Source organism: Lutjanus erythropterus, chromosome 10 (genome assembly GCF_056507025.1).
Source record: "Lutjanus erythropterus isolate fLutEry1 chromosome 10, fLutEry1.hap2, whole genome shotgun sequence".
Lineage (NCBI taxonomy): Eukaryota > Metazoa > Chordata > Actinopteri > Lutjaniformes > Lutjanidae > Lutjanus > Lutjanus erythropterus.
This window is the reverse complement of record NC_139326.1, coordinates 17,034,068-17,048,673: the sequence shown is the minus strand read 5'-3', so window position 1 is coordinate 17,048,673 and position 14,606 is coordinate 17,034,068. Positions and strand designations below refer to the sequence as shown.

The 14,606-nt window shown below is 40.0% G+C and overlaps 1 protein-coding gene across 1 annotated transcript in view; it reads left to right on the top strand.

The window, feature by feature from the left end:
• The window catches only part of LOC146320252 (THAP domain-containing protein 2-like), a 32,134-nt gene extending 19,394 nt beyond the window's left edge, over window positions 1-12,740 (top strand). The window contains exon 4 of the mRNA XM_084729053.1: window positions 12,528-12,740. Coding sequence (XP_084585179.1) covers window positions 12,528-12,740 — 213 coding nt within the window. The remainder of the gene's footprint in view (window positions 1-12,527) is intronic.
• Window positions 12,741-14,606: the final 1,866 nt, after the last annotated feature.

Genomic DNA, 14,606 nt, shown 5'->3' with positions numbered 1-14,606 from the left:
CACAGACACACACACACACACACACACACACACACACAGATGTTTCTCTGCTACCTCTATTTACTCTGTGCTGTTAATTTTTTTCCCTTCGTTTAGCTTTCTTTTCTTTCTCTTCCTTTTGTATTTTGTGTTTTTTTCCACCACTGGAAACCAATGCCCTGTTGCCATGGGAACACTGCATGTCAAACAATCAAACTAAGCAAAATAAAGAGTTGTTATAAAAGTCTGACATTTTTGTTTCAAATATTTTTATTATGAAGCCTGATTATAAAAGAGTAAATCAAACACAGTCAAAATTGATGGGATGAGAATTTAAAGGTCGGGATACATACAACAAAATGTCATCTGCATACAAGGATATAGTTTTAACAGTATATTCTGTGTTGTCTCCATGTATATCTGGATGGCATCGAGGCCTAAATACACACCTGCCTAGTTTCTCTGCAACAACCAAATTGGGTAGACAGTGTCCGGTTTATGAGGTTCCTTGCAGTGGGTACCTTTTTTTGTGGATGGAACACTACAACAGAATCTCAGCAATAGATATATTTGTACAGATCAATTCATATTACATTTCAGATGTAATTTGTGCGAACAAGAAATGGGCAGTGGTGGAAGAAGTTCTCACATCTGTTCCTCAGGTAAAAGCTGCCTGGTTCAAGGACACAAAAGCACACATTGTACCTTCAGTTTGATATTTTTCACCCTTAGTTGAAATTCGAAGAATAAATGTCAAGCATAAGCTAGGAGGCACGGACTGTGCTTTTCATCGCAGGTCACTGCATAGTACGTACTCCTAAAGCAACAGTGCCCAATCTTAATCAATAAATTTGTTGATACATAATGAATCATTGTGTATTCACATGTGTGAATCACAGCACTCTTTGCACCCTTTGACGTTTTATTCACAGTCAGTTGTAGAAAATATGATTATATGTTACGAATTATGTTTTTTATTTAGAGTTTTTAGTTTACTTATTTAGTTTAGCTCCCCTTAAATTGACCGCTGCAGCCAGCACGCTTCAAACCGCTCAAAACACTCAACTGTGACTTCGAAGGCCAGCTGCCTCTGTTCGCAGCTCTCAACTTACTTTTTCAATTTTCATTGTACAAGTTTGAAAATGTAATGTTGCTTTTCTGTTTAAGAAAGAAAAATGTCAGATGCAATGTTCATTTGTATTTGTTAACATGAAAAGAAAAAAGTGTTGCAATTGCTTTTCTGTTTACTGGTTTAAGAGAAAAAAACGATTGAACCGAAGTGACTGGCATTTTTCATTATACAATATGAAGAACTTTTGATGAATTTTACGTCATACACAAAGCCAAAAACATAATGGCAGAAAACTTTCAACCTTACTCATTTGTCGTAAGACGATCCATTGAGTTGACCTGAACCAGCAGCTACACTTTATTTCAATGGCAGTATTCAATCAGAAATATGGAGAAATGCTTTAATGAGCAGATCCCTGTTTTATTTGCATGTTCTGCTAGCATGCATACAAGGACACACACACACAGAAATAAACAGATTTACAGCCTGGTAAAATTATTTTTTACATAACTCACTTATTTAAATCATATCGTGGCCTTAAAGTTATGCTAGGTCGCTGCTTCATTCAGCTGCTTCAGCTTCACTCACGCTCCACCTCTGTGCCCATTTTTGATAGATATGCACAATAAATATCTGGGCGGTATTGGCCTCTTCAACTATACTGGTCTGAATCAGTATCAGCATATGTTAGATGGTTATAGTAATATCTGATATGACTGATTTTCAAAGCATTTAATAGAAATTCTAGGGCAGAATTCTCCATAAAATCTTATATATATTTATAAAGTTTATTGATGAACTAATGAACATTTAAAGAGTCAGAGCTGGTGTTTTTGTTGTAATAACGATGTCGGTCAGGTTTAGTTCAGTGAAAGCTTTGGAATATTAAATCATCCATCCTTGTTCACTGCATCTCAGCTTTTCTTAGCAAACACGATTTATGTTGCACATTTCATTCGTAGATGCTCAATGTACTGCGTGGAGAGTGGGCCACAAAATTTGAGAGATAAAACCAATTAGGTTACCAAGTAAAATGAATTAAGACCGGCAATCCTCCAGTAAAACAGTAAGGCATGAGAAGGAGGAAAAGATCCATTAGAAGCAGTTACTATCAGTTATCATATTGGCTGAAAAAAGTCCAAATTGTGCATCCCCTTTTTTTTTGATTAGCCAGGAGTCATCCATTGATACAGTGGTTCCCAAAGTTTCCCTGGCATGCCCCCCTTCAAAAGCCAAAACAAAGTTACATCCCCCTATCCAACAAGCATTATAAATAATTAACAATAATCAGGGAAGCAATTGATACAAAAAAAAGGATTCAAGTTGAACTTTGGTGACATAACATCATCAAATACATTTAATTTTGTTCACTCTGTATTTCTATCTTGATAATCTACGTCCTCCTGCACACCGTGCAGTTTGAGAACCACCACAGTAATCATAGGGCTGGAGGCTCGATCCCTGTCTCCATCCATCCACATGTTGTAAAGTGCTTGAGATAAAAGCGATATATAAATTTAATTTATCCAACTATATATTTTACAGCCTGTAACCATCACGTACACTGTTGAATTTGTGTATAAATGCCAGTCAAGGCAATGAAATACAGAATGATGCTGTTGTATGAAATCCAAAACTTGTCAGTGCTCGTAATGCGCCCTATGCATTGTTACCCCACTGCATCCAGAGACCTGAGGGTGCAGTGCTTTTAACAGCAGTCACTTACTACACAACACTTGCTGCTAATATAGGTCAACAATTCCAATTCTTGTGCGAGTGAGGTTGAAGTAAAATCGATTATTAAGTTGAGATGAAAACGAGGCCATCGTGTGCGGATATCCTGCTGTATCACCGGACAAGGGAGGAGCTGTGACCTGATTAGAAACAATGCAGTGAACGGATGACAGTGAATGTGTGCTGACTTCCAGAATAACTCAAGGTTGAAAACAACTTCATGTGGCCTTCTTTTAAAAACTTCCACGCATCTCATCAAGGAGAAGTAGGGCAGAAAATCACTAAACAACAGCCACAAAGGCGGAAGAAAAAAAAAATCACTGCCAGCTGCAATTGTTTGCTCACGTAATGTCAAGTTTTAATACCTTTCAGTGGCCCTCGCAGATGTTTATAAGACAAAGAAAAAACAGCCAAACAACCCCTCACTTTATTTGCCTGTTTTGTTTGTTATGATAGGTGTTAAGTAAAACCCAAAGGCGAGGTAGTTGGGCATTACACCTGGATCCCGTTTAAACCCTGCAGTGTGTTCCTGCCTGATTCCTCATGTTGTTGTTTAGCTTTGCCGTTATTACTTTTCCTCCCAACAGATGGATCCAAAATGCAACAGGAGAGCCATGGAGGAGAGAGGGGGGCGGGGGAGGCGAGAGAAGGGGATTAGAGAGAGGAAGAGAGGCGATGTGAAGTGAGGTGATGAGAAAATGAAAAGAGAACAGAGACAAGAGTGCATGGGATTCAAGAAAGAAAAGCTAAGGAGACAGAAGAGGAAGGGACAGTAGATTCGCCTGGAGGATACAGAGGCAGGAAGGCGAAAAAAGGGCTCAGCTTTGTTTATAACACCCTCCAACGAGTGTTAGCGGAGGGCTTTCGTTGCCTCAGGTATGACTTAGCATGCACTGGTGAGTCACAATGCTGCCAGAAGGTGTGTGTGTGTGTGTGTGTGTGCTTAAGGGTTAGAGGAGGACCTTACAAGTATCAGGCAAATATTGTATGTGTGAGAGCATGACTTAGCCCCTCAGGCCTATTATCAGCATGTGTTCATGAATGTTATAGTATGTGTTGTTAGTATGAGTGCATGTTTCTTTGTAAATGTTGGAGGCACTTTGATCAAGCTGAGGTTATACAAACTGAACAATATGTGATTGAGGGAGTTGCCGCTCGGCGAATGGCAGAATAGGTAATGAGTTAGAGGAGCTCTGCTGTCGTTCTGCATGTTGTTGACATTTGTTGTGTTACTTACCCGTCTAAAACTGGGGAACTTGCTTCTGAAACTGACGTCTGACTCAATGTGCACTGTATCCAGTTCAACATGGGCAGTACTACCACAACTGAAAGTAAAAAAAGCTAAAAATGAGACCGACAGCGGAAAAAATGGTGCCTAGCAACTGACCTCCTAGCTAGCAATGACCCCACGCATGGCGACCGCCGCAAGCCAGTGGTATCTCTGTCATATATACAGAAAAAGGAGTGGATTGATGCAAACCTGACAGCACAAATTTCATCCGGTCACACAATTCAAGTCATTGAAACATCAGTGAAGGACTTCCAGGGAAGAATTATTACACTGGAATCCACAATGAATAACCTTATGAAGGAGAACAAACAACTCATGTTAAAGGTCGACGACCCCAAGGTAGATCGGAGAAGGCCGAGGCCATCCAGCCCACTTCTTTCATTGAATCCTGCTTAGGAAAAATATTGGGTGCCGATGCCGATGCCATGGCCAGAGCGCTCAGGCTGGCCATTCAGCGGATATAGTACGGTGCACCTTGTCTCTTCATAGCCTGCATTCACCACTTCCTGATGAAACACAGAGAAATACAGCTTGCACGAGAGAAAGTGCCCTGTCTTGCAAGAGCTTGGAGATCCACATCCACACAGACTGCAGTGCTGACTGAGAAACGCCAGGTACTGCTTCAGTTGGCTCGGGTGATCATTGATGGAACCAGGCAGTAGTTGAACGCTCCGGCTGAATCTGCTGCTTTTTTGGAGAACAGACAACCTAGTGGATAAGACCCCTTTATTAACCACAATATGAAGAAAAACTCAGGGGACAGAACTTTTTTTCAACTTAACAACTTAAAACTGAATAACATTTCCTACTGCTGTATTTTTGTTGCTCATGTTTTTTCTAATTTCATACAACATGTTCAGAAAATAAGGACATATGAAAAAGGTCAGAGTTATGACCACTTTATGCGGAGCAGCATAACATTTTTTAGTTGTTTTTCAACTCCATGTCTTCCAATTTTGTTACATACATGTTAAACTGCATCTGTTGTGGCTGATACCAGATGCTTGTCATAGCAGCCTCCCTGTTTGTTAAACTTTCAACTGATGAACAGGGTTTGACCAACTAAACTATATGTGTGCCTTGAATCTCATACATAAGTTGACTGTGGGGCAGCTTATTGTGTTTAAATGTGATCAGAGGGCTGGACTATTTTATTAAATCCTGACGGCATTATTTCTGGCTGTACATGAAAACATCATGACTAAAAACGTAGGTCTTTAAATTCTCCTTCAGCCTCATCTGACTCAGAGTCTATATATGAATTATAATTCATCTGCATTTTTCTGTTCTTTAACCAGCAAACAGAAAAGCGATTGCAATTCTTTTTTAGCTTTTTCTTTTTATCTTAATAAAATACAAATTGTACATTGTACCATTTTTTCTCTCTTAAATAAGGCAATGAAAAAACAACAAATAGCAGTTACAATCAGCTTGTTTCATTATCAGACTTGTGCAGTGAAAATTGAAAGTCGAGAGCCGTAAACACAGGCAGCTGGTCTTCAAAAAAGTTAAAAGTTTAATGTTTTGAAATGATTGTGAATAAAATGCCAGTCGGTGCAAAGACTGGGATAATTGTGTGTATGTTGTGATTCATTATATTCATCAATTAATTTATTGATTAGGGTTGGGCTACTGTTACTTTGGGTGAACGTCATGCTATGTTGCTACCTGTGATGAGATGCACAATCCGTGTACCTTGCTGTGCACTTGGCATTTATTGTTCAAATTTCAACTGAGGGTGCAAAATACTAAACTGATGGCTTTTGCGTCCTCAAACTGGAACTGAAAGTTTTCTTTTTTCTGTTCTTAATTTTATGGGAACCTTGCAAAGCCTATGCAAGAGGGTTGATCATGTCATGTTCTACAACTAAGAGGTGCCAGAAATTGGAAAAACAAAAGTCTGTAAGGCCAAGTCAAGACAAAGTGTAGTTTAGCTTGCCATCACTTACTTTATTACAAAAAATTTCTGCTCTCAGATGAGGTGTAGTTTGTCTTCTTCCTAAAGATACAGAGAAAAGAATTAATAATATTTAACAGAGGTTTTATGAATACAGAGATAAACCAGGGAAATGTCATGCATATCTCGTCAAAAAAACAAGTGGAGTCTCAGTCTATAGCAGGTATGGCTGCTGCTGAGGGCAACAGGGTGTATGAAAGCAAGTTGAGAAATGATTCCTTCATTGTGTTTGAGGTGTTCAAAAATGCTAGGGAAGTGTGGACACTAGATGGAAATGTAGCAAAAATATGCTTTTTAAAATGAAAACGTAGTAGTGTGGATGTAGCCTAAGTCCAAACTGGGTTAGCTCTTGTCCCGGCTCAGGGTTAGGTTTATTTATATATCATATCACTTATCAAAACCAGACAATTCGCTTTACAAGGACAACATGAAACAAATGAAATTTACTCAAAAACCAAGCTGCATTAAATTTGAACTGAATACTGAAATGAAATGTACAGACGCAGCCTTCAATGTGTGGTTCATGCTTTTTGTTTGCCGTCTGACTGACAGTGAGTTTGGCACCGTGAGGACTGATGACTAATCAGTAAGACACTGGCTAATCAAACACACAGACACATGCACAAACACATACGTAGAATAACACACATGGCTCAGGCTATAATTGTCAGTGATTGCATTTGAATACCTGCCCATGCTTTCACTGATTAGCATTGTTGCACAAATTGCTGTTGGATCCCTTGTTCCTCAAACCACCAACCTATCACTAAAGTATCTGGTATGTAGCTATTTTCCAATGATGTCTGTAACATCTCTATCTCCGCGTAACCTCTGTTTCCAACATGAAAACACAAGTACTTTTTGTTGTTGTTGTTTTCCACTCCAAGTGACTGCTAGCTGCCACAGTTTCTCTGTAGTGTGTTCAAAGTTGTTCATAACCCCAAAGATCACCGCAAACCACAGATAATTCACTGCAAAGAGAAAAACATGTCAAAGGTATGCTTGGGAGAAAAACAACTTTTCATTCTTTTTATGAGTTGCACAAATGCTGTCTTCTTGGAGACTGCAGGTTTCAACAAGGCAGCAGTTACAACTGTAACACGTTTTGGCCTTTGGTGTGTAAAGATATTATCATACTGATTATACAATAATAAAATAAAGCATTTATCATCCCTAAGAGACAAACAGAGAGAAAGAAACAAACAGATAGACAGAGAAATGAGGAAAGGAAGGGAATTTCTTTTCCATCACGATGCAAACTGCTCCTGCTCCTTTGAGAGTGCACACAAGTGGGAGAGGCAAAGAGAGGAGGAGGAGGAGGAGGAGGAGACGAATAAATGAAGAGAGGAGAAAATGAAATGAGAGGACAGGAGATGACGGGCTGCTTGCGTTGATCAAAGTGTGAATATTCACAGCACTCTCCTCTCCAAGATTAAATACTAATTACTCTCAACAGCTGCTCAATGAGCTCGCTAAGACTCATTATCACAATGTACTACATGTGTACCACTTTAGAAACACAGACCTTCATTGCTAAACAAGACGTCCACCGCAAGGAAGTAAAAGCAGCACCTTCTTGGGTACAAATATTCCTGCAGGAAAGTTAAAAACTTTATTACAAACAATTTGCTAAGACCTTCAGGAGAAAGATAGAGCTGCTTTGTTAATTAAACAATAAAAGTTTATCTGTCACATCTCCAGTAATTATTTAGCAGCTATTGGATGTGACACAGAAGTGTTATTGCCATCTCAAATTGTTCCATTATGTGAATGACATAAAAACTGTATGAGTTTCTTCATATGTTCATTAATCACCCAGTGTACATGAAATACATAGTATACTTCAGTGAAATTCACATCGGCATGGATGTGTGACAGAAGGTAATTTTCAAGCTTTGAAAAATCAGTGCTTTGCTGGAAACATTGCTCTATTAAACAATAACAATCAACCAATTAAAGGGAAAAAAAATACATTCCACTTTGCATGAGAGGGTTGATACTATTTCTTTGCCAAAACCAGTGAGAAATAAATCGTCCCACACATAACACCTGGTAAAACCACTATATGTCACTTTTACAGTTTGGTTTTTGCACACATGAAATAAATGAGATATAATTTGTTCATTAGTGAGCTGCAGGGGTGTTGGAAGGTGATTTTGTTTCCTTCGGGCAGAGCCAGGGCAGCTATTCCCCCCTGTTTATAGTCTTTGTTCTAAGTGAAGTTAACCAGCTGTTGGCTATAGCTTCATAATTAATGCACAGACGTGAAAGTGGTATCAAATGGGGCGCCCCTCAATTTGCAGAGCGTGCACCCTATGTGCTGGAACTGTCACTCCTCTGCAGCCTGTGGCCCATTTGCTGCATGTTGTCCCCTCTCGCTCTCTAGCCCTTTTCCTGTCATATCTATGGCTGTACCTATCAAATAAAGACAAATTTGCCCCAAAAAACCTTAAAAACATCATGACTTTAAAGCCACTATTTGTAGAATATTACTGTCTTTGTTGTTGGTGCCCCCAGGTGGTGGCATTTAAAAAAACAGCACTTTCTAAGATGCTATAATTACTTAAAATCTATGCCTAATCTATTACTGTTTAACAACAGCCTTGACGTAAATTCTGCTTTTAAGACATTTGTAATGTTCAGTTCTTGGCAACATTGTTGGAAATTCAATTATTTTCCTGCGGTCATGGTTAAAGGTGGTGTTGTACTGGGCCACATTGTAGTGAGAAATATTTTTTTCTTTCTTATTTACTTATATGAGGGAGGCAGAATAAAAGTAACACCTCTCAGTATAATACAGCACAACAACACTATGGTGACCTCAATTCTATATCATATAATTTAATCAACTCAAAAGATGAACATTGTAGGCATCATAAAAGTAGGTTTTATGGCTGAACACTTGTTTTGCACTTTAATAGCATTAGATTGCACAGGTATACATAATTAAGTGTTATAACATTGGTCACTGGTAACATTATAAGGTTGAGCAGTTGGGGATTGTGTGAAGGGTTGCTCTTGAAATGCCAGTTGGTGGGGAGTTTTCATTCCAAAATAGAGCACAGGCCCATTGGTGCTGATCAACAACAAATTACCACGGACATACAATATTTCAGAATGGTCATTTTGTGCTGTGTGGCAGCACAAATCTTACTTGTTGCCATTTTGAGAACTCAATCCATTTCATCAATTGCACCTGCTCTTCTTCGAACTCCCTCCGCACCATAACTCTGGACAGTATCCCGAAGTAGCAGAATCACCATAATAACATATAAATAACAATAAAAGAGTGTGGCAGATGGTGGGTGAGAATGTCACACAAATGGGTCAGCTTGTTGGGGAGTGGACCACACTGCACAGTTTTCACACAACAGAATGAAACACAGTGCGGCTGAAATAGATGACTGCAGCTGAACTTGCACAATAAAGGCTATAAGAGTCTAAAAACAAGGACGGCGAAGCAAGCAGAAACTAGAATTTCTACCTTGCCAACCAGTCAAGTTGCAGTTTTAATTCTATTCCATTCAAATGGCTTTACTGGCATGGCGTAACATATTGCCCAAACAAAGTATTTCTGAAAATGCTAAACATATAAAAAAAAAAAAAATGAAAACAGACTATAACAAGTCACAGTTTACACCATGTCTGTCAAGACTCATTTAGTGTACGTAGTAAAGGTATTAAGTGTATTTTTGTCAAAATTAAGTTATTACTATATTGACATGTATGATTCCAGTGAATAATTCCTAGTGAGAAACAAACTGTCTTCACTTAGAGACTAATTTTACAGAGAACTGAGAGCTGAACATTATGATGTCACAGTGAAGTTGACCTTTGACTTTTTGCATGTAAAATATCATCACATCAACATCACCATGCCTGTCACTACTGCAGAAGCATAAAAGTCTCAGAAAGTTACCCGGGAACTAAAAAATACCGTATTCAGCTGATAAATGGTGTTCAGCTGAAACATGTTTCCCAACTCTTTCACTTATTTTATTCTACTGAATTAGCTGTAGTTTATCCTGCTATTGTGGCCATGACTGTGACAAGAATCCCGAGTGCATAATGGGTGGAAAGCAAATTGTGTGTGTGTGTGTGTGTGTGTGTGTGTGTGTGTGTGTGTGTGTGTGTGTGTGTGTGTGTCAGAGGATGTTGCTTTTTGTTTGTTGTCTGCGTGACTGGCAGTCGGGCAGCATGAGAGTTGACGGCTAATCAGTGCATCACTTCCTAATGGGCTAAAATGTACACATGCTCACACAAATGCACACACACACACAAATGCACACAGGCACAGCAAGGAGTATAATTGTCTGTGATTGCATTTGGATACCCATCCACACTCATGCTGATTAGCAATGTGGCGTTAACTGAGAAAGAGCTGCAGAGGGAACGAGAGAGAGAAACAGAGAGTGAGTGAGGGAGACTTATTAGCTCGCACAGTTGTCTGCATATTGCTATTAATGAGAAATTTTAACCAATTAAAGTGAGCCCAAATCCACTAAACAGCAGCCCAATATATTTGCACATGGCAAATTAACTCCAACACAGCTGCCATATCAGTTTTAATTTTACAGTTTAAAGTTCTGACTCGATACACTATTTTAGGACACATCATCTTTCAAGACAGACCGACGGAAAGATAGATAGGGTCAAGCTCACATGAGACACCAGTTGGTAACAGGTGGCAAAAATCCACCAGACGTGTGTGCAATCTCAGGAGACCTTTTTCACAGCAGATATTTTGACTTGTTGCACAGGTGTTGCTAATAAAATTAATGATGCTTCTATCCTCTTCAACTTTCCAAGTAATCGCCCAGTCACACAGCGTTCAAAATGGCAAAATTTTGCAACAAAATCAGTTCATTTCACTGTGATATTTATTTATTTATTCATTTTAATTTTTTTTTTTTGTACAGATAAAGTAAATCTGTGTAAATGTATCACATGAGCTTCAACTTTGGTGAACTTTGACATGCAAATTTGCACTGTTGACTAATAGCAAGCTGGCACAAATACATCTCTTGAATAAACTCTTATGTGTACTTGCTGGCCTGTTGTAACCAGACTAATAACCTTTCTAATCAGAGAACTTTTTCCCTGATTACTTCAATACCTCTTTAATAATTAAACAAGAACAAAATTCCAGATGGGAATGAACGCAGAACAAAGGAATTAGAGGGAAGTTTCGGGGGCTACTACAACTTACTTGCACTAGCTAGGACGTTCGTGGCTAGCCTGACAAAAAGTCAGCACAAGAGGAGTTCACATGGGTATCCTGAGATCAACATGTGCAGTACTAAGTATAGACTGGATTTGTGTAAAGTACATTGTATACCTCAAAGGAGCCCCCAGCTTGAAAAAGAGGTCTGACCAGGAACAGGTGGAGAAGAAGTGACCAGGCAAATATGTCTGAGAGCGGTCTCATATGAGGAGATCTTGAAAGAACCACCAACAACTGATTGAGGCAGAGAACATTTGTCAATGGTCTATACGCCACTGGACCAGAAAAAGGCTTTCCCAGCTCCAACTTCTTCATCAACAGAACGTAGTGTGGATGTTTATTGTCTGAAGTGATGAATCACAGTTCACTATCTGGCAGTCTGATGGACGAATTTGAGATAACTGCCTGAATGCATAGCGCCTGCTGCAAAGTTTGGTGGAGGAGGTCCAGGTCTCTTTGTTCTAATAAAGGGAATCTTGTACAGTATAGGGTGCTATGTTAGACAAAATGTGCATCAAACTTTGGCATAACAGTTTCAAGAAGGCTCTTTCCTGTTTTGATGTACCATGTGCAATGCCAGGCCCATAAAGAAATGTTTTTTCCAGATTGATGTGGAAGAACAGTGCCCTGACCTCAACCCATCCAACACCTTTGGAATAAATTTGAGTGTGCAAATCAGGCCTCAAGGCAAAATATCAGTGGCTTACCTCACTGATGCTCTTGTGGATGAATAGCAGCAGATTTCTGCAGCCAGGTTAAAAAATCTTGGAGGAAGCAAATCAGCATATTAATGGATATGGTTTGTTCAACAATCACATATAGTTGTACTGTTTTGGTGTACACATACTTTTATGGTGTAGATAGACGAGATAGATGTTTTGACGTATTACTCCACTCCATATGAGGATTTATTTAAATGCACCAATATTGGCAGAACTGAGATTTGTTTTTAAGGCCCCATTTTGCTATTTAAACCCTCAAGATGCTGTTGGTACTTACATCAACAATAGATTTTGCAGGCAATCAAGCATAGAGACTTCCATATTCAGTCAAATTAAAACACCAAGCAGGTCCTCTGGGTTCATACTTGAATGTGAGAGGCATATTTGTTATTAGAACGTATCATCATATCTGAATTGCAGCAAATTATTGCTAATAAGCAGATCCTGCACGTAGCATCTCTATGAAAAGATAAACAGTTTTCACCGCAGTCTCTCTCGGTCGATCACATGAAAAGACTGAAGATGTCTCGCGCTTTCTATGTGCGCAGATGGGAACAGAGGAGGAGATTGAATTGGTGAGAGGGAGGGAGGGCAGAGAGGAAGTGGGAGAAAATGGAAGCGGGAGACAGAAAGATGAGAGTGGGCAGGAGAGGAGGAAGGAGAGTGGCAAAGATGAGGAGATGAAGGAGGGGGAGCAGAAAAAGGAGTGGGAAGAGGAGAGCAGTGAGGGAATGATAGTCTTAATGTATCTGCATGAGTGACAGCCATGTATGAATATTGCATGTGTGATTAGGGAGCAGAGAAGATGGGGCATAAATGGCTTGTTAACCAGGCCCCTAAATACTGGCAGTACGATGGAAAGGAGCAAGGGGACAGGAAGCAGAGAAGGAGAGGGAGGCACCAAAGTACTGATGGAAAAGAGCTGAGACCGAGGGAGGAGGGGAGAAAGTTAAGAATGGAAAATTGATAAGAGAAAGTAAAAGGAAAGAAAAAATATTTAATCTTTTATTAGCCGATACGGCAAGACATGGTGAGAGGAGAAGTGGAACAAAAGCATAGAGGAAATCAGAAAAAGCAGCCAACACTGGAGAGGGACATACAGGTAGTCAACCTGGACACCCAACAGGCTTCAAGGACCATTCAGATTGTTTTGCATATTTGCATCAACTACAAATCACCTATTTTACATCTCTGTCAAACCATTTTACAAAACAGAAAATGCATTCTTTGTCCTCTACGTAAGGACCCTTACTGCTGTCCTGGAATGGCCTCTCCTACCACTGTTATACTGACAACACCCAGCTATTCTTATTACTCCCCACTTCAAATTCTTAGGTGGGGACATGCATCACTGCTTGCCTAGCAAGTGTCTCAGAACAGATGTCAATACACCACCTAAAGCTCATCCTGTACAAGACTGAGCTTGTGTTCCTTTCAGGGAAAAGGATCCCTGTGTTATGATCCTTTTATCACATTTCACAATACTGGGATGCTACCAACTCGGATAACAAGGAACCTGAGTGTGACCCTGGATGATCGAGTAGGGTGAGTGAGTGACCCTGCCATTCACACCAAACATTGCCGCAGAAGTTCTATTCTGTACTCCTGGAAGATCAGGAGGAGCTGTCCCTTACTGGAGATGCCTGATGGTGCTCATCTCGGTACTTCATTATCATCTCCTGTCTGGACTACTGCAACTCCTTCCATGGCCGCGCCGCTGCACCTGCTACCAGAAATCTACAACAACTGCTGCCTGTCTGGTGTCTCAAAGTTTTCCTGTACTTCTCCATTTCTCCATGCACTTCACTAACTCCCTGGTGCAGCTCAATCTTTCCGGTCCTATCAGGTCGGTGGTGCGCTCCACTCTGATGACTTGGGATCCCACCTCAGCCAGCATGCCCTGGCCCTCTCTTTCATTGCACCATCCCATTAACTCGTACATAAGAATCCTTAGTCCTTGTTGGGTGGGTTACCAACACTGCCGCAGACCCATGATGCCTTTCATGTGATCCAGTCCTGACACTGACAATGCAATGCCTCTGGGGCGCTCTAAGGACAGTCTGCCCTGGTCAACGGTCACACCCGGAGCAGGGGCTCCGTTCCTTCCCACAGGTAGTGAGGGTGCAGCCCAGAAAACAACAATGTCCAGGTGAGGGAAATTAGATCATGCCTCATTCTATTGCCACAGGTCTCAGCTCTTTGTGTCAATAATCTTCTCAGGAGAAAATTATTTTGAGACAAAATAAAGAATGTGTAGTGCATTACATTGATTTTTAGGACATATATTGCTGCTCTTGGGTGGAGCATCATGCTGTTGCCAGTTTTTGTATTCTCTCTTGATTTGGATCTGTTTGGGTGTCCACATTTTGGATCTGGATTATTTATCTTCAGGTCTATTGCAGACTGCTTTTGAGGGTTTTTGGGTGCCATTAAGTTTGGGTATTTTCTGAAAATGTTTTCAGCTTTGGGCAGGTTATGGGTAGGCCCAATTCAAATCATTTTAATGCATGAAAACACCTTTTAAAACAAAAGTACTTTACTATGCAACAATAAAGGAAAATGTCAATTGATGTACAACAAAAAAGATAAATAATTTATAGTCAAGTTTCTAAAACATGCAAACCCAC